This window comes from Mesoplodon bidens (genome assembly GCF_964165515.1).
Source record: "Mesoplodon bidens genome assembly, chromosome: 1".
Classification (NCBI taxonomy): Eukaryota; Metazoa; Chordata; class Mammalia; order Artiodactyla; family Ziphiidae; genus Mesoplodon; species Mesoplodon bidens.
In genome coordinates, this window is record NC_138176.1 from 145718028 (window position 1) to 145744158 (window position 26131).

The 26131-nt window shown below is 39.2% G+C and overlaps 1 protein-coding gene across 4 annotated transcripts in view; it reads left to right on the top strand.

Annotated features, from left to right (window-relative positions):
• Nucleotides 1-25802, top strand: part of ATP8A1 (ATPase phospholipid transporting 8A1) — a 235941-nt gene extending 210139 nt beyond the window's left edge. For all 4 annotated transcript variants that reach the window (XM_081225745.1, XM_081225744.1, XM_081225746.1 and 1 more), the window contains 4 exons: nucleotides 14762-14850; nucleotides 15910-16002; nucleotides 23367-23458; nucleotides 24669-25802. In XM_081225745.1, coding sequence (XP_081081871.1) covers nucleotides 14762-14850; nucleotides 15910-16002; nucleotides 23367-23458; nucleotides 24669-24766 — 372 coding nt within the window. In that variant the 3' untranslated portion in view covers nucleotides 24767-25802. The remainder of the gene's footprint in view (nucleotides 1-14761; nucleotides 14851-15909; nucleotides 16003-23366; nucleotides 23459-24668) is intronic.
• The last annotated feature ends 329 nt before the right edge of the window (nucleotides 25803-26131 follow it).

Consider the following 26131-nt stretch of genomic DNA (forward strand, 5'->3'; position numbering starts at 1 on the left):
TTTTTTTTCCCTTCAGACCTGACTTGTATTTTTTCACACCAGTACCACAATTTATGGGGCAAGGTAGGCCCTGGGGAGAAGTGCTATGTTATATAAACATATGCTGGCCTGCTTTTTCGACTTGTCTAGATGATGTTACTGGGTATTTTTTGAATTTCCAGAAGAAAATATTTTAGGCACTATGATTAGTATACCAGATTACAAAGTAAAAAGCACGCTACATTAAGGATCATTCCATATCACGATTTATACCAGAAGCTTAGTATCGGCAGAACTTTTCAATGTATCGCAGCATTGCAGACACACACTGTAAAGTCTTCCCAAGCGCATCTGGTTCTGCTCTCCCTGGCCTGGGGGATCTATAAAACTACTGAAGGAAATTGAAGTTAGGGAATGAGCATGTGTTTTACAGAATTTCAGATCTCTTGATTGAGGTTAGTAAAGTCTCTCTGAAAAACAATAAAAATCTTTGTTGAACCCTTTAGTGTCACCCCTGTAGGAAAGGTATTAATAAACCACATTAGTGATACGATTTTCCTAAGTTGTGCTGTTGCCCATTTTACCAGCATAATGAATTACTTTGCATATGAGGAATTTCCTGGTTTAAAATAGTCCTTATTCATCTCTCAGTTTTTAATTACCTAGATAGCATGTAATAATTTATTGGTCACAAGACCAGGCCTTGTGGATAGGGTGGAGCAGTGTTATGATATGAAGGAGTTTCATGCAAGATTACTGGGTTTAGCCCAGTAGCCTGGAGGGAACAAGAACCCTAAACTCTGTCAGATGCTCTTCAATGAGCCAACAGTTGGGATCCCATCCAGTAAAACATGCCATTGGTCAGGGCCCTGATGGTGAATGAGACAGGCACACCATCACGGGTCTTAAAGAAGCTGGCTGCGTAGCCACTTCCAAGCCCATTTTGTAGAGAGAAGCCTTGTAGAAACACTGAGAAGCAAAGAGAGACATGGATGTGACAAATGTAATGGCAAATCAGGACATTGGCACACATTTTAAAGTTAAAGCTCTCTGTAGAGTCACTGTGAGAGCTGGCATTGCTTTTTGTAGACACAGCACCCTTTCCTACAGTACAGAGCAAATATATATTGAGTCTGTAGTGTATGTGTGTTACAGGCTCTTTGTTAGGCAGTGGAGGATGCAGAGGGTGAACAGAATTGGTCATTTCCCTTAAGGATCTCATTTTTTTATTGATGAGCTGTTGACGTCATAAATGTGAGGGGATGATGTGGTGCACCCCAGGTGCCATGACAGTGAGCAAGGCATGGAAAGCTGAGCAAAGCTGCTCTTAGTACGGCAGAACTTTGGCTGTTCTCTAGAGTCAGTGCATTCTCGCGTTCATTCATTGCGTAATTATTTATCGAGTGCTTAATCGGTTCTAGGCACTGTGTCAAGGTAATGGGTTAATTAGACAAGATACCCATTAGCGTTCAGGTTGAGAGAAGCAAGGAGAGGGAGAAACAGTCACTAGGTCTGTTAACAAATGACTAAATGTTGAACGACTAAAGATAATTTCACAAGTGATAGGAAGAAAACAGGATGATATAGTAAGGGACAGGACTGTAATGGCTGCTCCAGGAAGGTGTTTTTGGAGAACAGATGATTAAGCGGAAACTCAAATGATATTGAGATACCTCCATGTGAAGAAGAACATTTTAGGGCTGAAGGAACAGCCTGTGCCCAAGCTCTGAGGCAGGAATGAGCCTGGTAGATTCAAAGACTAAAATGTCAGTGTAGCTGGAGCAGAGAGAGTGGGAAAGAGTGCTATGAGATGGAGCCAGTGAGATGGGCAGAAAGCATATAACCCCTATAAGCTCAGCTCTCTGGCTCATAAGACCAGTACAGCTTGTTTTTGAGTTGCGTGCCAGGGAGCAATCAAAAATGCTCATAAAAGAAACCGTGAATGTCACTGTGCCATCTACTTCTATAAAGCTCATAATTGGACACAATTCTTGCATTCCATGATATGGTAAGGAAAAGAGATCATCAATGAGGTCAAAAGCTGCTTGGCTCCAAGTTATCACTAAGGGTCCCTAGCATGTATCATGCAAAGCAAGTTATTTTATGGCATATTTTTTTATGTTAAAAAAAGAAGTAACTGTGGATTAAACAAGATAGAAACATTTCTCTCTCATATGAAAAAAAGTCCAGTGGTGTCAGGTAGTTCCAGACTGGTATGGCAGCTGCACAGTCATCCAGGACCAGATTTCTTCTATCTTGCTGCACTGTCAACTTTCATGTCCCTCTTCATAGTCCAGAATGGCTGCTTAAGCTCTAGCCATTTTATCAACATTCCAGCCAACAAGAAAGGAAAGAAGGATTAACCCTTTCTCTTTGAAGTTCTTTCGTAGACAATGCCCACCACATTTCCTCTTAGCTCTCATTAGCCAAAAGCTAGTCACATGGCCATACCTAACTGCAATAAGAGAGCCAGAGGAACATAGTCTGAGCTAGAGGAGAAGGTGTTCAGCCAAGATTCAAGTGGTTGCATCTAAGAAGGGGAGAGGAGATATATTGGGAGGCAACTAGAAGTCTCTGCCATGAAAGTCAATAAATTTTCTACATAAGCCATATGTTAGGGTTTTTTTTTAACATCTTTATTGGAGTATAATTCCTTTACAATGTGTTAGTTTCTGCCGTACAATGAAGTGAATCAGCTATACGTGGCACATATATACAATGGAATATTACTCAGCCATATATTTAGCTTTTATATGTCTTTCCATAGGTAAATTGTTTTTGAAGTTTTGAGTTTTTAAAATATAATTTCCTAAAACAGATGGTAATTAGATGACGGAATGGAGGTGTTAGTTAATATTACGGTGGTAATCATTTTGCAATATATAAATATATCACATCAACACATTGCACACCTTAAATTTATGTAATGTTATACGTCAATTATATCTCAAGCAAGAAAATAAATTTTTTAAAGAAAAAAACTTCCTACAATCTGAAATATAGGTCATTATGTTTCACAGATTGAATTACTAGTAATCAAAGAATTGATGCTTTATGAGATGGTTTTTAAGATAAAATACAGAGCCATCACAAAATTATAAAAACTTGTAAGAATGATATAACAAGTAAACATATTGAGCATTGAGATAAGGTGCTCTATCTTATACAACTTCTCCAGTAACATCAGAACATTTTAAAATTATAATTCTCATAAAAAGAATATTTTGTTACTAATTTTGTCCTCATTTTTCTGGTACTTTTAAGTTTTTTAAATAGCACAATAAAGAAGATTAAAATAAAGCAAAGCAAAACAAATTCTGTTCTTAATTACTTTTACTATTCTGGGAACTATATCCCTAGAAAATAAAGTTTCAGAGCCATACATTTTCTAGTGCTCTTAATTCCTTTTTAGGAGGACTATTTTGCATGTTCAATTCTCAGTATATATTGATACACAGTCAAATTTTACTTTAAAAAAAAAAAAGTGGGCTTCCCTAGTGTCACAGTGGTTGAAAGTCCGCCTGCCGATGCAGGGGACACGGGTTCGCGCCCCGGTCCGGGAAGATCCCACATGCCACGGAGCGGCTGGGCCTGTGAGTCATGGCCGCTGAGCCTGCGCGTCCGGAGCCTGCGCGTCCGGAGCCTGTGCGTCCGGAGCCTGCGCGTCCGGAGCCTGTGCTCCGCAACGGGAGAGGCCACAACAGTGAGAGGCCCGCATACTGCAAAAAAAAAAAAAAAAAAAAAAAGTTAGCTTCTGATTGATCTAGGTCCCAACTAGCTCTTCCTCCTTTTCCTCTGAACATCTTTTTTAATCATTTATTTCCAGAGGGTGGAGATGCAAAGGTGGTTTTTTGCATCATTCAACTAGATTGAATATTGTTTCTTAGTCCCGCAGGGTGATCACGCCTCCTTCATTTCCTCACCACCACCCAGGAATGTCCAAGGGGAAAAAAAGCACATAAACGCTGTGAACTGGCATCTGATTTGCATATTTTCTAAGATTTTCTTTGTTTGGAACAATTTGCATATTTTCTAAGACTTTGTTTGTTTGGGATAATCCAAGCCAAGGGTTTTCTTTGTCTCTGAGTAATCAAGAGCTTCTGGTATAATTGCAAACATATTGGGGTTTATCCAAAACACCCTTCTCCTTAGTTATTTTCTGGGTGTTCTGCTCTATCTATTTTTATGGAGAAAGTAATAATTCATCCCATATAAGAGTCCAATTTAGCTCAATTCAACTGAGATTTATGTAGCGCCTTGTGTCAGGACCTATACTCGGTGTCAGTGGATCAAAAGTTGAAAAAAGAGAGTCCTTCTGAGGAGCTTGAGTTGTGAGTAAACCAACAGATCAACAGATCATTAGAATGTAAGACACTAGTTATTTTGATCAGGGCTCGCAGGGAGGGGCTAGCAGAGGAGAGGGCACTCGACCCCCAGGCTACAGTTCAGAGAGTTTAGAAAGGTTTCTTGGTACTGCTGTTCCCCACACTGTGCAGGAAGCCAAGAGAAAGAAGGGCCTTCCAGCTAGAGAGCAGCCCAAGCAAAGAGGGAAGTTGGGGTTCCTGAGGGAGCTGGAACTGAAAAGTGTAGCCAAGACCAGGTCACAGAAAGTTACCCGAATGTATTTACATCATTACATTAAGCTGTGGCAGATTGCAATTCCTTATGAAATACATAGTATTCCAGAAGGTACCTGAGGCCATAGAATACAGATTCAGGTCAGAGAACGTGATATATAAATGCTAGTACTAAGCTAGTGAGTGATGAAGAACATTTTTTATATTTTGGCATGAATATGTATCACATAATATAATTGAAAATTTGCAAGAATTCTGTTGAGCTAAAATAAGACATCAAAGACCTTTCTCAGTGATAAGCTCCAGACCATAGAACTTGGCATGGGTATTCCTCTGTCTTTGGGTTTTATCCAAGGGACGTTTTGAGCCTCACTACCCAAGATGTGTAGCCAGTGAAGACTTTCAGTGGAAGTTCACCTCTTCAAGCCAAAGTTCGCATGAGCTTGAAATTTCTCTCTGGTTAAAGTGCGAAGTACAATGTTCACCACTTAGTGTTGACCCAGTTATGCTTATGTACCTCTGAGTTCAACTCCATGCCCAGGTACCATAACGAATTCAGACAGAAAGGGTTAAATTTCTGAGGAAGGCTCCCACAGCTTGGAAATCTCTGTCACGCCATGGTGTTTCCCAGGCTTTGGTCACAAAGACACTTTAAGAAACCTTTGCAAGTTTACATATAACACAATAATATATTATCTGAAAGCAGAGTTGATTTTGATCATCTGATGTCGTTTCCATACATCAGTGGCAGTGTTGCCAGGAGAAGGCACAATTTTGATGCAGTTAAAAGCATTCTGTGTATATAATATTGATATTTCGCCATTAAAATATAGATGTTAACCTTGTGGATTTCAGCTTTCAGGGTACTAAAGAGTATCATTTTATCTCAGGCTCAGTGAGTCAGCCTCCCCAGTCCCCTGAGAAAGGGAGCTGGAGGAGGAGATACCATGTGGGTAACTGCAGTGGGATGAGATGGGACTGAAAGTGAAATACAGCAAGAGAGTCTACCTTTTCCAAAGAAACATTCAGCTGATACAGCAGAGACGAAGCATTGAGGAGCAGTAGGGAGGGAAGAGCCACAACTTGGTGGGAAAGATCCAGAAAGTTTGTATGAAAAGAAACAATACCTGCATACCTGAAGTTGAGCACTGATTTTTTTTTCTTTTGATGAAAATGATTTCATGAAGAATGTGCTTCCAGAGGAGACCAGAAGGGTTAACTGAAACATAAGAGGAAGCAAGAGAAGTTAAATGGTCTCATAACTTGGTAGATGGCTCTGAAACAAAAGAAAAGTGGGAGTTGTGGGTTCTGAGGGTCACAAAACCACATCACAGTACAGATCATCTCTGAAGAGTTGCTCTACCAGGATGTTTCAAAGAAGCCAGAGCCAGAAAGAACAATTAAACTCAGATTTAATTAAACTATTGGACACCATACCCAACCAAATCCTAAGAAGCACATAATAGGATATACAAGCTATATGTAATATAAGCTTTTGGAGTTTTCTCCAAAACTTGCTAACTCCCTTGGAAAAGCCCTAAATCTCAAAGATAAATAGCCCTCCTACCCCAAAAATTTGAAAGGTCTCATTCACAACAACAAAGAGAGACTTTAGCCAGATGTGTGTATGGTTAATGGGAAAAAAAACTGGAAAATTTGACAAAAATGAGAGAATATTTTTTAAATGAGTTGAATAAATAAACATACCATGTCTCTGAATAAGAGGATCACTATTAAATCATCACTTCTTTCCATTAGAGAACTGTTTGGGAGAAAAGAAAAAAAAATACATCAATACATCTTCTCCTTGTGATTGTGATGTAACCTAGGAAAATAATTCTAAGTGCAGAAAAAGGTTAGAGTGTGACTGAAACGGGCAGCTTTATTATAGCTGTTTAGTTGTACCGTTTAGACAGATACCATTGAGTATATGTCCCCTCAGATGCCTCCCGACTCTGCAATGTCCATGGTGTCAAACATGTGTCCACACACAGTATTTCCCTAAATTCTTATTCTTCACTTTCTGATTCAGCTGGTGAACCGGGAGTAGGAAATGGGTCATAGACAATGCACCCTCCCTCATCTGGCTAGCTGAAGCCTTGGCCTCTTCCTCTGAATACCTCCCATATCAGTAAAAATTGATGTTTTTGCTTTTTAAGTAAAATTCATAATAAGTTTTCGGGCCCTGGTGGCGCAGTGGTTGAGAGTCCGCCTGCCAATGCAGGGGACACGGGTTCGTGCCCCGGTCCGGGAAGATCCCACATGCTGCGGAGCGGCTGGGCCCGTGAGCCATGGCCGCTGAGCCTGCGCATCCGGAGCCTGTGCTAAAAAAAAGTTTTCAATTATATGATTAACTTAGAGTCATTAAATAAACTTCTGCAAAAAGAGGGAAAAAAAACAACAGCTTCACTACCCAAAGGTAATCCCTGTAAACATATGAGTCCCGTCTTTTTCTACCCTTAATTTGTGTACTTATCTTTGATTAGATAATTTATTCTTTTGACAAATATATATCAAAGGATTAGTCTAGGTTCTGGAGATACAGCAGTGAACAAAAGAGAAAAGGCCTGCCCTCGGGAGTGTATATTCTTGAGAAGAAAGAGAAAAACAAAAGTATATTCTGGCGCATGGGGATGGTAAGTGCTGTGGAGCACTGTAGTGCAGGAGAAAGGCTGAAAAGTACTGCAGTGGCCGTGTGGTGCTGCTTTAGGTGCAGTGGCTGTGGGAGATCACTGCAAATATGACCTTCGAGCAGAGACCGGAAGTGGGATGAGGAAGCCCTGAGGCCACCTGCAGGAAGAGAATTGCAGGCAGGAGAGATGGCCAAGTGCTGAGACACTGAGGAGGCCAGAGTGCGGAAGCAGAATGAGGGCGGGAGGGAGCGAGTAGTAAAAGAGCTAGAGGGATGGGGCAGAGCATCCCTGGCCAAGGGACAATTGTAAAGATGCGCTTAGACTCCCGAGTCCCTGGAGGGTCGAGCGCAGTCACAGGCTTACTTTTTAAATGATTGCTCTGGGTGCTGTGTTGAGGATAGATTGCTATGGGAACAGGAAGGTGGCAGAGCATGAGCCACGGGGGAGGGGCTGTGAAGTGGGTAGACTCTGGGTTTAAGGAGAAGGGAGTTTTGCCCTTAGAATCGCTTTATTTTTTTTTTCTTTTTTTTGCATTTTTTGCTGTACGCGGGCCTCTCACTGTTGTGGCCTCTCCCGTTGCGGAGCACAGGCTCCGGACGCGCAGGCTCAGCGGCATGTGGGATCTTCCCGGACCGGGGCACGAACCCGTGTTCCCTGCATCGGCAGGCGGACTCTCAACCACTGCGCCACCAGGGAAGCCCCAGAATCTCTTACATCTCTTATATATGACTTACTGTTTATCATTTTAACCATGTTTAAGTGTACTGTTCAGTGGTATTAAGCGCATTCACAGTGTTGTGCAGCTGTCACCACCATCCACGTCCAGAACTTTTTCATCTTCCCCACCTGATACTCTAGACCCATCAAACAATAACTCCCCGTTACTGCTTCCCCCCAACCCCTGGCAGCCACTATTCTACTTTCTGTCTCTGAACTTGATTACTCTAGGTACCCCTTGTAAGTGGAATCATATAATATTTGTCCTTTAGTATCTGGCTTATTTCACTTAGCGTAATGTCTTCAGGGTTCATCTATTTGTAGCATGCTCCAGAATCTCATTCCTTTTTAAAGCTGAATGATAGCACATGATATGTATAAGCCACATTTTTTTAATCCATTCATCTGCTGATGTTTCCACCTTTTGGTTATTGTGAATAATACTGCTATAAACATTCATATGTGGATTTTTTTTTAAATAGAGCAGATCAGATTTACCAATGGATTGGAAGTGTGGTCTGAGAGAAAAGGAGGAAAAGCAAGTTTTTTGGGCAGAGCAGCTGGAAGAATAAAGTTTATATTTGCCAAGACAGGGAAGACTGGGGTTTTATATTCTTTTTATTTAATGTAGCAAAATAGTCACGTTGTGTAGTTAAGAAAAGTCTTCATTAATGCCGGTATGAGACCTTCCTTCTCTTCCTGCCCATTCTACATCCCTTCCTTCCCCCCCCCCAAAAAATTGTTACTTTTAGTTATCATACTTTCCCTGGATTTGCCAAAATATTTCTGTTGATTCAAAAGGGGGATGGGGAAGATAATTTAACATACTTAGCTTTTAATGCATGTCACTCAGCCTTTGTAACAGATAAAATGACCTCTATTGGAAAAGGATGGTTAGGGAGCTGAATCAAGCCCTTCTCCCGTCTCCCCAAATCACATAAATATCTAGTTATAACTGCTCCCAGAATAACTCCATGCCAGAGCACAAGAAAGCCAAACAACATCTCAGGAATATAGTCCCAAGGCTCTGGTGTTTTTTGACCTTTAATCTCTCTAAACACTAGGTTGTAAGAACTTATTTATTCAACAATTATTTATTGAACACCTGGCTGGTGGTTAAGCACTTGGGTTGTAAGAATTCATCAAGATATATTTTTTCCTCTTACAGGGATCATAGTCTGTAACTAGAAAATGGGTAATAGTTACCACCAAAGTGGAAGCACAAAGTAGGGTCAGCTAACCCAAGTCTAAGGAAAGAAGTGACATCTGATGTGGAAACTGAAGAGCAAGCAGGAATCACAGATACAGGTCCAAGGATGAGAGTAAGCTTGGGCAGATTCCAAAATCTGAAACACTTTGTGAAGCTAGAGATGAGGGCTGGCTTGAGAGATGATGTAGGGGATGTAATCAGAAGTCAGGTAGGAAAGGTCATGAAATCATATTAAGGATTTTTGTACTCCATCCTGAGGATGGTATAAAGCCGATGAAAGGGTTTAATCCAAGAACTGCTCAAAGCTAATTTGCACTGTGGCTCTGGCTGCAGTGGGGGGACTGGCTAGAAGCAGAGCAGGAAAGGAGTCAGCAAATGCACGCATGAGGCTATTAGGAGGACAGGCAAGTTTTGGACTGGATAATGGCAGCAGAGTGAGCGAGAAGTAGATAGGTCTGAAGATACTAAAGCACAACAGAACCTGGTGATAAAGCAGATATAGTATCAAGAGACGGTTCAAGAATAGAGCCCAGGGCTTCCCTGGTGGCGCAGTGGTTGAGAGTCTGCCTGACGGTGCAGGGGACACGGGTTCGTGCCCCGGTCCGGGAAGATCCCACATGCCGCAGAGCGGCTGGGCCCGTGAGCCATGGCCGCTGAGCCTGCGCGTCTGGAGCCTGTGCTCCTCAACGGGAGAGGCCACAGCAGTGAGAGGCCCGCATACTGCAAAAAAAAAAAAAAAAAAAGAATAGAGCCCAGCTTCTGTCTCAGGCAGGTGGTGATGAAGCCATTCCCTGAAGAGATTGCACAAAGAAAGAGCAGGTCTGGGAGGAAGACAGTGTGTGTTCAGTTGGGGAATGTATTTAAGTTTGAAGTGCCTCTTTGACATTCAAGTTCAGAGCTGGCTGGTCTGTGTTTGAAGCACAGGCAAGAGATCTAAGCCACAGGGAGAGACCATGACTGATCCCCATGTAGATAATAGAAACCTCCAACCTTCCCAGGGAGTGTGTGTATATGATAACAGGAGGCTCCTGAGAGAATGCCAGGAGAGTCTACCTTTCCCTTTATTCAGGACTTGTCCAAACAATCAGCTTCCTAATAATTACACTCTTTGAACAGCATCTTTAATAGCTTGGACAATATTATCTCATATAGACGTACATTTATTTAACCAGCCACGTAGTTTTTCCTGTTAGTTTTCACTGGTGTTTTACTATTTTTAAAAAATGCACAATGAATATTTGCATTCCGCAAAATTAGTTCCTTGGGATGTTAGAAAGCAGTATATAGGAAAAAGTGTTCCATGGTCAATAAATGTATTTTGGAAACCTTGGTTTAAAAAACTATTCAGTAGGTTCTTTACTGTGATTTCTCAAAGCCTTAAATACGCTACTCTGCCCTGTGACTCTCCAGGAGGGGTATGCTGTGGTTTGTTTATACCTTTACTAAGCATTGGGCCATGACAGGCTTTTGGAGAGAGCGCTTTCAGGACTAGTGACCACAGAACAGTTTCATAGGATATTAACCTATATGTAAAAGCTGTACCAAATTTCAACACATAGTCCCAGAAGTTGAAGTATCAAATTAACGGGAATGAATATTTGTGTTCTTGATGCACATGTCAATTACCTTTCCCAAAGGCGAGTACATTGCTGATAGGAATGTAAATTACTACACATACCTGTTTCACCATACCTCCCTACTCCCCCAAGTGTGATTATGAATTGTTTAAATCTGATCTAATTTGGTAATGTTTCTGTGACTACAGAGAGGCCCAGCATTTTTCCATGTTATTGATTACTTGCTGCTTCTTTTGTGAATACCTTCTCAGGTCTTTTGCCTATCTATTGGAATCTTAGCTATGCTTATGAAGATAAGTGGTCTATTTTTATAATCAGGTTTTAGTGCAGAGTTTCATATACTTATGGCAGCCATTTTCCCAAGTTCTTATGTATCATATTTTTTTAGTTAAGTTCTTTTTGAACACGTGGAACTTCTCCATTTTCATGGATCAGTTCTTTAAAGCATTTCTTTTTATAGTTTTTTTTCCACTGTTTTTAAGCTTAGAAAGTCCTTTTATACAGTTTTATCTAGACACTTAATAATCACTTCTTGTTTTTTTGTTGTTGTTGTTATTAACATTAACTCGTAACTCCTCTGGTATTTATATTATTTATATTAACTTATCTTGCTGCCCTCCCCCCCGACAGAAGAAACTAACCAAGTTTTACAGCACTGTTTTCTGAATTTACCCTTCCAAATTAATATATTGTGCCCATACAATCTTTTTTATATGATTTTTTATGAAAAAAATTTTATCTCCATTTCCTACATTAGCAAATTGAGATGAATGGCAATTTATTAGGGTTCAGTTACTCGGCCAGTTTCAGTCTTGAGATGAGTATATACTGTGATGTTAATGTGATGAAAACCATGACATTTATAAACTTACACTTAATTTGATGTTGTGATAAAAATTTCCTTCCTTGAAGCTCATGGGAGAGATTACTGAAAAGAACACAAGACTAGAGTGTTTAAAGGAATTTGAAAATTAAAATGAAGAAAGGAACATTTGTTAATAATCAGTGGTAGTAATAAAAGCAGCCACTTTATAAACATTATTGGTTTAATTCTTACAATCCACTTTACAGCTGAGGAAGCAGAGACCCCTAAGTTACTCCCTCCATCTCTGAGAGCTGGGACAGGCAGAGCCACCACCACTTCCAGGGCTGTTTATCCCCAGCCCTGCTCTAGTTGGGGTCCGCGGATATAGTTTTAGGACTCCCCAAGGAGCCTTCTTATTTAGATAGTGTCTGTACTTAAGCCAAGAATCAGCATCCTAGTTCTCCACTTGGACATTTATAGGGTAAAAGGAGGGACAGACTTAAGAAGTGCATTGCTGAAAGTTTGTAGGCAGGTAGCACATCGAAATTCTCTCCTCCAAGACTGAACATGGGAGACACTGCAGGTGAAAAAGTAAGTGTTCCTCTCTGTGTGGGAACGTGGGTACCAAGGGGTCACCTCACTGTGGGTCAGAAGGTAAGCCCTCTTATCTGCTCAAACCCCTCGGCTTAGCTAACTTCACGTGAGCTAGGATTTTCTCAAACGTTTTTTCTCTGCAAGTTCACAGGGAAATTTCAAAGCAATTCCTCATTCCTCTGCCACAGCTTGCGTTTTCAGGCACTGATGGTTCATTTTTTAAGCCCGCGTGGCCCGATGCTGAGACAGCATCGCTCTGCAGACAAGCAATTGTTTGTTCCCGGAGCAGGACCTGTGCCCTCAAGTGTACTGGCTTTGCAGCTCCCTGGGCTGATCCTTTCTCAAGTCCCCAGGGAGGCACTTTTGTGGCAGATTCCATTTGGTTTCAAAGGGCCTCGAGGGAGGGGCGTCGGGGCTGCTTGGCGTGGCCCCCCAGTCTCCCATGTTAGGAGCGACTTGCCAGCCGCTCTCGGAGGGAGCGCGAGCCCGGCCCCGAACAGGCTGCTCCTATTCCCCCCCATTGTCTGCGGGATCGGGCGTCCTTTCCCAGCTGACCTGCCTGCGAGTGGAGAGATGTGAAAAGTTAGAGACAAAAATGGTCTCTACAGAGTGAGGGGGAGCTTTCTTGTACAGAAAGGAAGGAAATACCTCTGTGGGATTTTATATCCACCCCCCCTCTTCATCCAAAAAATACAAAGAGGCTCTCTGTCTTTAATGCGAATGTCGGCTTTAAATCTTTTAGGTTTGGATTAACTCTGCAAAAGAAAAAAAATCTGACAGGCTTTCAGATATGACGCAGAAAAACTTCTTTCCCTTCAATTCATGGCGTTCATTTGCAAAGCCAAAGGCTGGTGGACTGAATAGTGGGCGCCAGTCTCCCCGTCATAGTTAACATTACAATGGTCAGAATTAGCGGCCTCCATCCCCACCAGTGGACATTTAATACAGGGTGGCAAAGGCAAGAATAAATCTTTCTTCTCTTGCCCCCAAATTAAAAGAGATTATAAAATTAAGCCAAGTAAAAGAGGTATTTTCAGTTACATGGCTTAGAATCTCATCTTACCTTTTTCCCGTAGAAGGAAAAAGAAATGTGCCATTTTGCAGTCATTACCTAACTCAAAAGCTTCCTTCCAACTAAACAAAACCCACTGACTTGATGGACATTTCCTATTACACAGTTATTGTTGGTTTTCACTATTGAGGATGTCAGCAAGCATGTCGAAGATCATGTTTTGCTTATAAAATAAAATGACTTTTATGTGAATATCTTTCGTCTTGGTAGTATCTAGAATGTGGGTGCTGTTCCATTGCATCCACGTGGCAACATTTACTTTCTGAAATTTTGGGTAATAGCATATTCTTATTTTAACGTGTTCAGAGCTGTGTCAGCCTAGATAGAGGGAAACCTGAGTATCCTTTTACCAGTAGTCTGTATCAATAAGCTTGTGTTAATGTAGAAAAAATTTTAAACAGCAGCTCCTGGTCTCCAGATGAGAGTCAAAATGAATAGGTAATCTGAAACACAACTTAAAATTAGTAATCTTTATATTTGATAAGGATTAATTGATTAGGACTGTTTATGTGTAATCGTGAACCTGCCTATACGAATTAAACTCTAAATCATTTTTAATTCCTGACCTGGTTAAAAAAAAACATTTCTTGCGTGAGTTTTAGTGGGACGTAAATGTGTGTGTGTTAGTTGGCTACTTCAGAATGGAGTTATAACAATACGTTTATGGATTTAAATAGGTACTGCAAATTTATTCTTGATAAACAAATAGACTCGAAGTGAAGCAAAATATTCCTTTTGGTTTTATTATATGACACTATCCCTTTTAAGCTCTAGTAATCTACATTATAAAGGGATTTTTTTTATTATAATCGCAAATAACTAATAGAATTTGTTGATTTTTATTATAGAATCATTTTCTTTGCAACCCCAAAGGCTCTGATATAGCAATTTGGAATTTAATACAAAGGAATGCTTAAAGTTATTTTAATACACTTTTATTTGGGTTTTACATACTAAACATTTGGCTTGACTTTAGCAATAACAGGATGCACCAAAACAAGTTATGTAAATCTTTGAACAAAAATTATATTATTCCTATCTAATATCAAATTGTTATTTTTCATAGATTCCTTAATTTGTTTATACTGTATTTGTGATTTATCTGGATGATCTTTTAGTATCATGCAATATTTTAGAAAAGTAAATTTTTACGTGCCAGAAATAGTAAATGTAGTTTTTAATTAGAATTGATTTTACATGTTATATTATAAGAGAATTTAATCCAGTGTATGTTTGAAGTTTGCTCAAAAAGATAAATTTTTATATTCTAAGTTATAAAAGAAGGTCAAAGTTTATTACTCCATTATTTTGATCACAGTAATAAAAATTTCACATAAAAATATGAAAAGATTTGGCACATGATAAAACTTTGTTGCATTAGCTACTTGAGGGAAAAAAAGAAATGTAGTAAATGCATGTTTTAATAAATTTGGCTTTTAATTCCAAATATTTCACAAGTTTGAATTCAGAGTTATTGTATACCTTCTTGCAGAATGAGATTCTTAAAATTATTTTACTTGAAATCATATAAAAACTAAACATGAATGATGTATTTCTTGGTTTTTAAAGTAATACTATTTCTGATGCTTTTACTCAGGCAGCCATGTTGTTCAGTTCCGGAGTCTTTTGGACAGGCCTGTTATTTATCCCTGTGGCATCTTTGCTTCTTGACGTGGTATACAAAGTGTAAGTATAATGCTCAGTTATGTCATTAACAACACAGATGCGTATTAATCCTCAGATTTCTCTAGTTGTAACATCAGCTCTAGTGTAGAGCTTACAGAATAGGAATTAGTAATATTAATTCTACATAAATAAAGAAGAAAGGAGTGATTGATGAACTAGAAAACTAAATTAGTTTAAAAGAGCGAACAGAAGTAAAGCAGGTAGCTTCAATTAACATTTTTATTAATCAGCCTGAAAAACCTATTCAAGGTAGAAAAAAAATTCTTTTACCTCCAAATACATATATATATAAATTTTTAGTGAACAATAGTTGTGAAAGGGAATTTTTGCTAGCCTGATTCTAAACATGTATAAAACAGAGAATAGAAGAAACTACAACTTTACTAATCTTTCTCAAGGATTATAAGTTTTAAAGTGTCCTCTCTTCCCACAAAAAAAGATACCATTAAAGTTAGTTAACATGATGCTTATTTAATAACTGAGAGTTTTAATATTATAAATGTAAACCATTTATTTTATGACTATTGTTTCTATAATTATATTAATGCCCAGAATTACTGTAGTCTTTTTTTTTTAATAAATTTATTTATTTATTTTTGGCTGTGTTGGGTCTTTGTTGCTGCGTGCGGGCTTTCTCTGGTTGCAGCGAGCAGGGGCTACTCTTCGTTGCAGTGCACAGGCTTCTCATTGCGTTGGCTTCTCTTATTGTGGAGCACAAACTTTAGGTTTGCGGGCTTCAGTAGTTGTGGCACACGAGCTCAGTAGTTGTGGCTCATGGGCTCTAGTGTGCAGGCTCAGTAGTTGTGGCACACGGGCTTAGTTGCTCCGTGGCATGTGGGATCTTCCCAGACCAGGGCTCGAACCCGTGTCCCCTGCATTGGCAGGCAGATTCTTAACCACTGTGCCACCAGGGAAGTCCCCACTGTAGTTTTTTAGATTCTATGGAAAAATTGCTTGTACACTGGTTACTGTTGTACTTAGCAGCAGCATGATCAAAACTAGTTTCATAGTCTTAAATTTTCACACGAATACTTCTACCTTTTTTTTTTTTTTTTGCAGTGTCAAGAGGACTGCTTTCAAAACATTAGTGGATGAAGTTCAGGAGCTGGAGGCAAAATCTCAAGACCCAGGAGCAGTTGTGCTTGGAAAAAGGTAAAATATGCCCTAAATATGTTCTTTTCCAAGTGAACTTTAAATATGTCTTTTGCTAGTGGTTGGAAATAAGCACTTAAACTTGTATTTATCTGTTAACATGGAGCTAGCAGTGTCACTGACAAATTTTGCAGTCAGAGAGATGCAGATTCAGATCAAATCTTTCTTCGCTAAGCTGCAGGTGACCTTAGCCAAGTTGCTTAGAGCTGCTGAGCCTCAATTTCCTCATCTATACAATGGGAGTGATAATACCTCCCTCATGGCCAGTTGTAAGAACTGGATAAAATACTGTGGATAAAGCAGGTGGCTTGCCATCTGGTGCTTAATGAGCACTCAATAAATGGTAGGTACAAATAGTGTTTATTATTAAACTGAAAAAGAAAAAAATAACACAGTAGAATATAGTCAAAATCAGAGCTTGACATAAAGTCAGCTCTCCCACAGTTACCTTTGTGGTTCAGTACATTGTTAGGAACTGACCTGGACATATGTCTGTCATATATGAAGTCAGTTACGTCTTCCAAGTCCTCCTCCTCACCGCCACCCGCCCCCCTGGAAAGCAAGGTTAGAAAGCTAATTGAATTGACCAAATTTCACAAAACATTATAGAAAAGAATTTAAACTTATATGAAAGCACTCTGTGATACACCACAATTATGAAGAAAATACCAGGAATTTATTCTTTCTGTCTTTCATCACACTAAAGTGAGCTAAAGTTTTGTCTCAACCATAGGAAACGTTTTGCCCTGGTCTGTGCCACCGTCATCATGGTTCACTGTCGTTACTCAGTTTGACACAGTGGAATGTCAGACTGGGAACTCAGGCTGAGACCTTGGCTTCCAGCCCTCTCGTGCTCTCATTAGGCCGAAGGAGCACGTCATACGCCGGTCTGTGCCTCTCTTAAAAATAACAACACTGGCATCTGCAGGGCATGCACCACGTGCTGGGTGCTGCACTCCTCACTTCACAGGTACTATTGCATTACACTCCTGCAACGACCCTGTACAAATCCATCATCCTCAGTTTTTCCAGATGAGGAAACCGGGGCTTAGAAAGACCAGGTTCTCAAGGTCAGAAGTGACGACGCTGGGCCTTGAGCCCATGTCAGTTGATTCTAGAAACCCTGTTGCTAACCATGCACTGTTCTGCCTCCTGCTGCTGCTTTTCAAGAACGTAGGATGGCAACAAAACTAGCCTGCCACTAACATGACAATTCGTTGCCTCTCCGAGTTGGTGTCCCTGTGTACCTGATGGGCTGCTACCTTTGGGGTTACAGGTGTAGCTACTCCTCCCTCCACCTTCTCCTCATCTCTTCCCTTCACCTCCAAGTCAACATCTATTCTATTGCCTTTCATAAATAGTTCCTCAGTAAATGTTTTTTCCCTCTTTCACTCTAGCTGTAAAAAGGATGTGGTAAGAGTTCTAGCTCACAAAATTGTGAACAAAAATATTTATTCACAATTATTAGGGAAAGTCTACTGATAGCACTGTTACTACCCTTAGTAAATTTCTCCTATTTGTATGTTAATAAAACCTACGTTAAGCCCCTCCATGTGATACTGGTTTTCCATCGTTTATAGTATATCGTTGACTTCAACAATTCGTAAGTCAGGCTGAGGGTTCCATGTGATGACCTCTGATCTCTGGGTCCTAAAGACCTGAGTCTGTGATGTGTGTAGTCCCTTACATTAAATAAGTCAGAGAACCTAGAAGGAAAGAAGTGAATTCTGCCATAAATGACAACCAGCTTCTCCAGGAAAATGCATCTGATAAATTTCCTGCTGCTGCTCAGCTCATTTGCCTAAAATAGCTGTTCAGCTTTTCTTAAGGACTCAGGACTAAGTTAGATGTTAGCTGAATACCCCAGACAAAAACCCCTAGTACAGTAGGGACCCTGTGTTGCCATTGCTGCCAATCGGTGAAGAGAAGGATGGCGATGGTCAGTGTGGCATGGTATCTCCCTGCTAAATGGTAGCTAGAGGAAGGGGGAGAAAAAGATCTGTGAAAGGGGAAAAGAGGCAACTGGTTGGAAAAGTCTTCACACCAAACTACATTCTAAGGCAGTTTAGAAATTGTCAGATTGATTTTATTGATAGAACTCTTTCAGAAACCTTGGAGAATAAGACTCATGTCAAATTTCAAAAAACTAGCTAATTTCATCTGCATTTTTCAAAGAGGAAGAAATAGTGATTTCTGTGTATTCTACTGATACCAGCCTTCCCTGAGTGCCAAAACACCACATTATTTTACGCCTCCCGGCCTCCACACATGCTGTTCCTTGTCTAGAGCTGGTACCCTCTTACAGACTGGGTAATCCAATTCCTAGCTTTCAAAACCCAGTCCAAATGCAATTCCCTCAGCTTTTCACAGATAAAATCAATTCTTATTCTGCTATCTCTGTATCTTGTTTGTTCTGTTTTTACGTTTATTGCAGTATGATATAGTGTATTTGTTCGCCCTATGCTTGTTCATCTCCCCTACTAGACGGAGCTCCTTGTAGGAGAGGCCTCTGTCCTAGTCTTAACTGCAGCCCAGAACCGGCCACAGAGCCAGGAACATAGTAGCACTCAGTCAATATTTGTTGAGTGGATGAATGTATGGCCAAGAGAGTTAACTAAGGAATGAATGAACGAACGAATGAAAGGGTGGGTGAAAGGATAGTTGAGTAGTGGGGTTGACCTGTGGGAAATTAAATTAAAATGTGATAACAAGAACATAGAAGTATATAGGTTACACTTCCCAAACTAGTAACGCCTAGCGTTAATGATTGTTTACTTTTTTTGTCATAGAGTGATGCAATTCTTAAGAAAGATCTTGCGGGTTGATCATCCCAATTTTTTTAATCTTCACTAAGCACTACTATGAAGTCAAGCTAGATGTAAAATGAAACAGTGTCAGAGAAACTATAACTTACTTGTAAGCACTGTATCCAGATTAGTATTTATAAGAAGTTATTTCTCATCTCTACTCATTTTCAAAAATTGAAACACCTTGGTTAAAAGAATTAGTCCTTTTTATAGAAATAGTATGCCACATCATAATTTCCAGCAAATTAGATATATTTTAATTTTACATCGAAATTTTGAGGAAAAAGGTATGTTTCATCGTTTAAGTAATTGCTTTTGAGCCATGGGTTATGGTAGAAATCAGTTTAAGTCTAAAAAATTGGGAGAATAAAGCCAAACCTTATTCCTAATACTGTGAGGCCATGGCTTATTTTTGTGTGTTAAGAAAATGACTTTAAGCTGTGAAATCCTGTTATTTGCTTTTACTTTATGTGGACATGCTCCAACACTAGGGAGCCGAAGCATCTTCATTCCCAAAGTCCAAAAAGCTTTGAAATTCAATTTTTTCCATAGGCTTATAGCAAAATTTGCTGGAAAAACCAAAACAATTTGTACTATAAATATAAGGACATTGATCGTGTTTATTTTTCTACAATGTAATATTCCTGTATTTTATAGCAGAAATATTAATTTTTGGAATATGGGCCTCTAAGATCCCACTTGGGAGTATTACATCTACACATTGTGTGAAACATATTACTTTTTCTAAAACAAAACAAAACAAAATGTGAATTCAAAATCCCAAAGATTTAAAATAAGGGGTTGTGGACAATGGGCTCATTAGAGACAGGGCAGTTATTACTGGATACCTTTCATGTGTGTGTGAAGCAGTGCATCTTATAGTAAGGCAGTATGAATAATGAGTCTCATAATTTTTTGTATCTAACTGTAGACATTAGCCAGCATATCATCATCAGCCGTTACTAAATAGAATTTTAGCCCAGCATCTTCAGGTCAGTCCTTATTAATTTGTCCATCACCACTGCTTGGCCCACAGCCTTAGCTTTAAAAAAGACAGTAGGGAAGTATGGATGTCAGATCATTTGGTCATGAGGGTGATGATGGTGTTCTCTCCCAGCTTTTCTCTGTATTGTTTATCTTAATGAAAAGCAATTTTAACATTGCCCCAGAACTAATAGAAAAGAAACTATATTTTTCAATTTTCACCTGGGTTTTACATCAGGATTACATAAATTTCTTTGAGGCTGGGGCAGAGGCGTGGGGTTGGGGGGGGGGAGGTGATTAGGATAGGAGGACATATCAAATGTTTTCCCCCAGCCTACTCTCATCCCTGTGATGAGGGTTCCATCCAACATTTGTAAAGAAACGAAACAGAACGATGAAATACCTCCTCCAGAGCAGAGATTAGTTAGCCTTCTTATATTCATCGTTCATCTCCCCACCACCACTGCCTACTACAGGACAGCTGTCGTATGCTATGCACTAAAACATTTCATGAATGAATGAAAATAGCTTGGCAACCCAATAAAAAAAACAAATGCAAATTGACCACTCTTCAAAGATAACTGAAAATACCTTAAGACAACATGTTCCAGGACAGTAAATGAGTTATTACCTTTTTTTTTTAGTATTTCTAAATGAAATTTTATTTTAAAACGTGGTATGTTTCCACCCCACCTCACCAGATATCTAAGTTGCAGCATTTTAACGGGCTTGGAAATAACGTAAGTGGTAGTTGTGTGATTGCATTAAATAAATCGAAAACTTACATACCTTGGTATGTACATGAAAGACCCTACAAATTGAGTAAAACTACTGAACAAGAGTTGTGAATAAGATGTGGTTTTAGTTAGAAGGCATCCTAGAGTCTTTTTTTCTTCTCACACTGTGTTAAACTGTTCAACAAAAACTAAACTTTTAACGTGTCTATTAATGTTAACATGTTACCAGTATATTTTATAATGTGGCTTGATAGTGATATCAGTTACCCATAAACACTGATGGCACAGAAACTGCATAACTTTGAAATGATAAGTAGTTCTCCAAAAGTGGGATAGGACTAGAGAAATACAAATCATCATCAGTTATTATTTATTAAGCACCCTCCCATGAACGGCATTTATATTCTGAGGAGGGAGCTTTTGTTCTATCAAGGGGTCCGATGTAGCTAAGGCAAAAAGCAAAACAAAAAACAAAAACCTAGTAGTTTTCCTAAGGAAGTGGAGTGAGGGGCATTATTCGTGAAAACTCATGTTCAGCAATAGACTTCTCCTGTTGAGGTAATGTTGAATATAAACCAAGGCATCAGAAATGATCCTCACCGAGTATCTTTTGTTTCGTGATGATCTCTGTTCTAGTTGGGTTTTTTTAAATAATAAATTCCTTGGGATCTGGGGGATGGTAAGGGTGGGAAGAACCAGTGCTTCTAAGTGTTGAGTGGTTCCTGAGTACCAGTAACTGTGGTTGAAGCTATACAACTCCCTGAATCCTCCGTCAGCCTGAGGTTAGGAATTGTCCTCCTGTTCTCCATGAGATGTCCAAGAAAGGTTGCCTAAGGTGACCCAGCTAATAAGTAACAGACTCAGAATTAAACCAAAGTAAGACTGCAAAGCCCAGGCTCTTTCCACAGAAGTGTGCTTCTTTCCCCAGAAAGAGACTTGCTTACTGCTTTTTTTTTTTAACACTAGACATTAACTTGATGTAACAGCTGAGTGATAAACTAGCCTTATATGAACCATTACAAAACAAAATTACATTATCTTATATATTTAGGTTGCCATAATATGAAAGGGGCAATTCTCACATCTGCCTTCTTATCGCTTCCATAATTGTAATATTAAAGTATCATCTTATAGTAGTAAAGTATCGTGCATTCAGGAAGGCCAGCCTGAAACCTGGAAAATGTATTTTGGGAAGAAGCAGCTCTCTCATGATACATTGCCGTCCTCTAGTCTTCTGTAGTCATTTCAGTTTTAAACACCAGAGACTTGCTAAGCACCCCATCCACGATGCTCTGCTAACAACATCAGACCACCTGCTGCTAAAGCTGCCGACTTCCTCAAAGCGGTTACATATTTTAGTGTCCCTATGAGTCCCTGGGTCTGTAACGGTAGATCATTTTAAGAGCAGAGTAAGAAAAGTCACTCTGTAAAAATGGCTCCTTCTCACTCCCCATATCTGTTTATTTCACTACCAAAAACAAGTTTTACAAATTTTTGCAAAACCACTGGAGTTTTAAGATTAATTAGCTTTCTTGCCTTAATTCCCAATGACAATAAAATATGTCTAATAAATAGCAGTTAACACCCCTAGACTTTTTAAAATGTGTGTAAGACTACTACAAATGTCAACATTTCTAAATATTTTATTTCAGCAAAAGCCTAAATGTTTGTGTAATTACAATGAGTTCATTTTGCAGATGATCCTTTTTTTTGCATATGATAAATATTGTTCCCTTTCGGGGTCTAAAAAAATTGGCAATATACAGAACTAACGTAACTTACAGCAGTTTAACTAAAGCTTAAAAGTGGGGAAACTAAAAGATGGAAATTTGTCCACTGAGTCAACTCCAGTGATTAAAACAAAATTGCATAAACATTTGCTGCAACACATGTGGATTATTTATTAGCTCTTCAAGCTTGTTATGTGTTTGATATCAAAGCAAAGTTTTATAAATCAACCAATGGAGAAACGGCATGATTGGGAGGATTGATGATGTTTAAAAGTGCACTTTGGAATTATTACTCAAATTCATTTATCCGACAAGTATTTGACTCCCTACTGGGTGAAACACTGTTCTGTGTGCAGGGGAGAAAAACAGATGCATTATTTCTTGCATTCTGCTTTTAGAAGTTACATAATTACATGGGTTTGTTTCTGCAGAGAAGATTCTTCTAAACGTTTATTGAAAAACGTGTTTTTTCCTGTCACTTTACCTAGTAAATTATTTTCTGAAAACAGTTGTTTTATTTTAAAATGAAATTAAGGAACACATTTCATACCATATTAGAGTGGTAATGTAATTTTTCTAATTATAAAGTCTGTGAAATTTCTTCTTTGCATAATTTTTCAGATTTTTCTGTATAACTAAAAAAAAGTATTTTACACCAGAATATGTGCAAAGTAGGAAAAAGGTATAGTAATGGTTAATTTTTTTAACTCTAAAATGCCATGCTTGCTATATGTAGTAAGTCTAAATTCCAAGATCTTAGAAGCCACTAACACAACTGGTAGACTTTGCATTTTTTATTAATTATATTGTGCAGGTTCTGTGTCCGTATTTGACTTAAATGTAACTGGGGGTGGGGAAATCTTTTGACTGGACTACTGGGGACAAAACTCTCCTTAGCTGTCAGGGGGAAAAAAAATGGCCTCAAAAGTATCCAGTACTTGAAACCTCATTTGCTGTCTGAGAAAATGGGGTTGAAATAATCACTAGACTCCGGATTTCTCAAGCAATCTTTTGTGTCAGTCTGACTTTCTCTGGTGGTCCTGTGGGCACTCTGGGTTCTCCGCCGAGCTGATCATTCATTTCACACGTTTGCACCTGTTCTGCAGCCTCACGGAGAGGGCGCAACTGCTCAAGAATGTCTTTAAGAAGAACCACGTGAACTTGTACCCGTCAGAATCATTGCAACAGAACCTGCTCCGTAAGTATTTGAGTTCTGTTTTTTAAACACATCCTCTGCCATTACGTCATAGGATCAGAGAGCAGTATTTTAACTTTAGAGATATTTAACTGTTTACAGTTAACACCTAAAACAAGTTTTGCACATTTGCAATATGTTATGTAAATAACAAATGTTTAAAGACTCCTTTGACCACAGCCATCTCACTTTCAGCAAAAGAGACAGAGCATTTGAAAATCTTGCTGCTTTCACTCCAAGAAAAATATTCCTGCGTGCCCCTTGTTTCCTTAAGTCTTAAAAAGAACCAGTGAAATAAATCTTAACTCTTTAAAGCTCACTCTGTATTGTTATCTTTCCTACTTGAATAACTTTGCAGGAGCCTTTTCAGCTTTCATACACAATGACATGTATGTGAAACATCGCACAATGAAACATGTATTTTCCCCTTCAAAAATATTTATGAATATTTAGAGTTGTAAGAAATTATTAGGTATCACACCCTCTTAACATTTCAAGGATCTAAAAAAGAATATAATATATAAAGCCCTGTGGTAAATGTATGTGCGTTAGTAATATATCATTTGTTTCATGTTATTTCCACATGTAATTTATTTCCATTTATATATCCTCATGTTTAATGCTTTTGCTCTTTATACTTCAAGAGGCCTTTCCTAAAGATGTGATTCCCTTGGAGGTCATTTCTTATCCCCAAGCCCCCTTGGACCAGGCTGGGGCATGAGTGAGTTTATTTGTAGATGCTGAGAGCCCAGAATTATGTCTTCTGAGGGAAGGAGAGCGCACTTCCACTATTCGAAGTTGTGTGTGTTTATCTCCTCCTCTTCCTTGCTTTTATTCTTCCTTACCTCTTATCCGCCTGATCTGTATGGAATACATGCACCCACTTGACTGCACTCCCCACCCCTCTGCTAGGCAGGAAGCAGACATTAGAGGGGCTGGACTTGAGATGCTGAAGGGAGAATTGAGGGGGGCCGAGAGCATCTGTTCGTCTAGGGAGCACAGCTCCCAGAATCTAAGCTACCATCATCTCACTCTTCATTTTGCAGTTGAGTCTATACCTTTTACAGACATTAAAAACCAGTGTCTTCATGCTTTTGAAGGTGGGAGGGATGCATTAGTTCCCCAAGTTAGGAAATGAGCACTCAACACTCAGAATAACAGAGATTTCCAGCGACTTCAAGATGACCGTTTCTATTTTATCTTTAACTTACAGACGGGTATGCTTTCTCTCAAGATGAAAATGGAATCGTCTCACAGTCTGAAGTGATTAGAGCGTATGATACCACAAAGCAGAGACCCGAAGAGTGGTGATGGGGGGAGGGATGAGAGGCCAGCTCTGACACATCTCGAAGGGGAGCTCCCAGGTCTTCACCAGAATCTGCTGACCAATTCCAGCCTGGTCCAAGGAGGGGAAATGGATCTGAACTCATCTCATTGACTGACATTCAGATTCATGTATATTATAGACATAAGCACTGTGCAACTATACTGTAACACCATCTCTTTCAGATTTTCTAAAGTATTTACTAAGTCTTTGTAAACAGAAATGGAAAATGACCTTGTATCTTGCCAGAGTGTTTTCTTAAACTGAGAATAGGTCAGCATTCTTATGCTGTTACTCTGGGGCTGCCACTATCAGTGTCTTGGATATACCACAAGGTGACCGACCTTTACAAATCTCTAAAATGGTAGTAAGTTAAAGGGACTCCTTGATATCCATTTTAGATTTCAGAATATGCTGAAAAAAACTAGCCTTCTTAAGGAAGCAACTCACTGAGCAAAATTTCTAAACAAGACATTAATAATAAAAAGTGTTTGTGTCAAAAATTGTCTTGATAATTGTTTGCCAAAGAAGTTTAATAAATGTATTTGTCATTCAGTAGTCATTTGCCCAGAAATTTAAGAGAAGGTTTACCTCTAGTTCTGCTGTAAGATCTGCATGCCTGACTTTACAAATCTAAGAGTGATTTGCAAAAACAAGTATTTCAAGGCATTTGCTACTAAAATCTGTGATGTTGCACCTTTAGCCTTACAAATGCTTCTTTCTCGTTCGTCTTGTCTATTTGTTCAAGTTGCAGTGCACACGTGGTATGTGACTGTCTTTATGATACTGAATTTTAAAACTGTATTTATGTCTCCATCCTTTCTAATGAGGTTTCATCATCATTTAGATTTTTCTAACAACCTGGCTTCTGCTTTAGACTGAGTGATGTCATTTTGTCTTCGAGTTTTCTCTTTTAAGAAAAATATGCTTACATATTTATGTGAGATTTCCAATGCTTCTGTCAAGGTGTTTGGAATACCATGTTGGATAAATGCATGGGCCTTTGTAATGTCCGTAGACTCAGCTTTTGTCCTGTGTTTTGGTTTTCCCTATGAGTGCCCACTCGAGATGCCTGCTGTCCTCAATGGCATGCCCAGTGTTATGGTGACTGCCCTGTACATAAGACTGAGAATGACTTCACAGTTCACTAGTCAATCAGCTCCCAGAATTAGTCACACACTGCTAATTGGGACAAATAAGTAGTACCTTTTACCCATTTTAAAAACACCTATTTTACTCAAGCCTATAACTTTACAAAGAAAAGTAGATTTTTGTTAATATGCTTTAAAATGTGTGTTCAGCTTAATTATTTTCAGCATTTCCAAGACATCTGAAAATGCCTATTTTGCCAC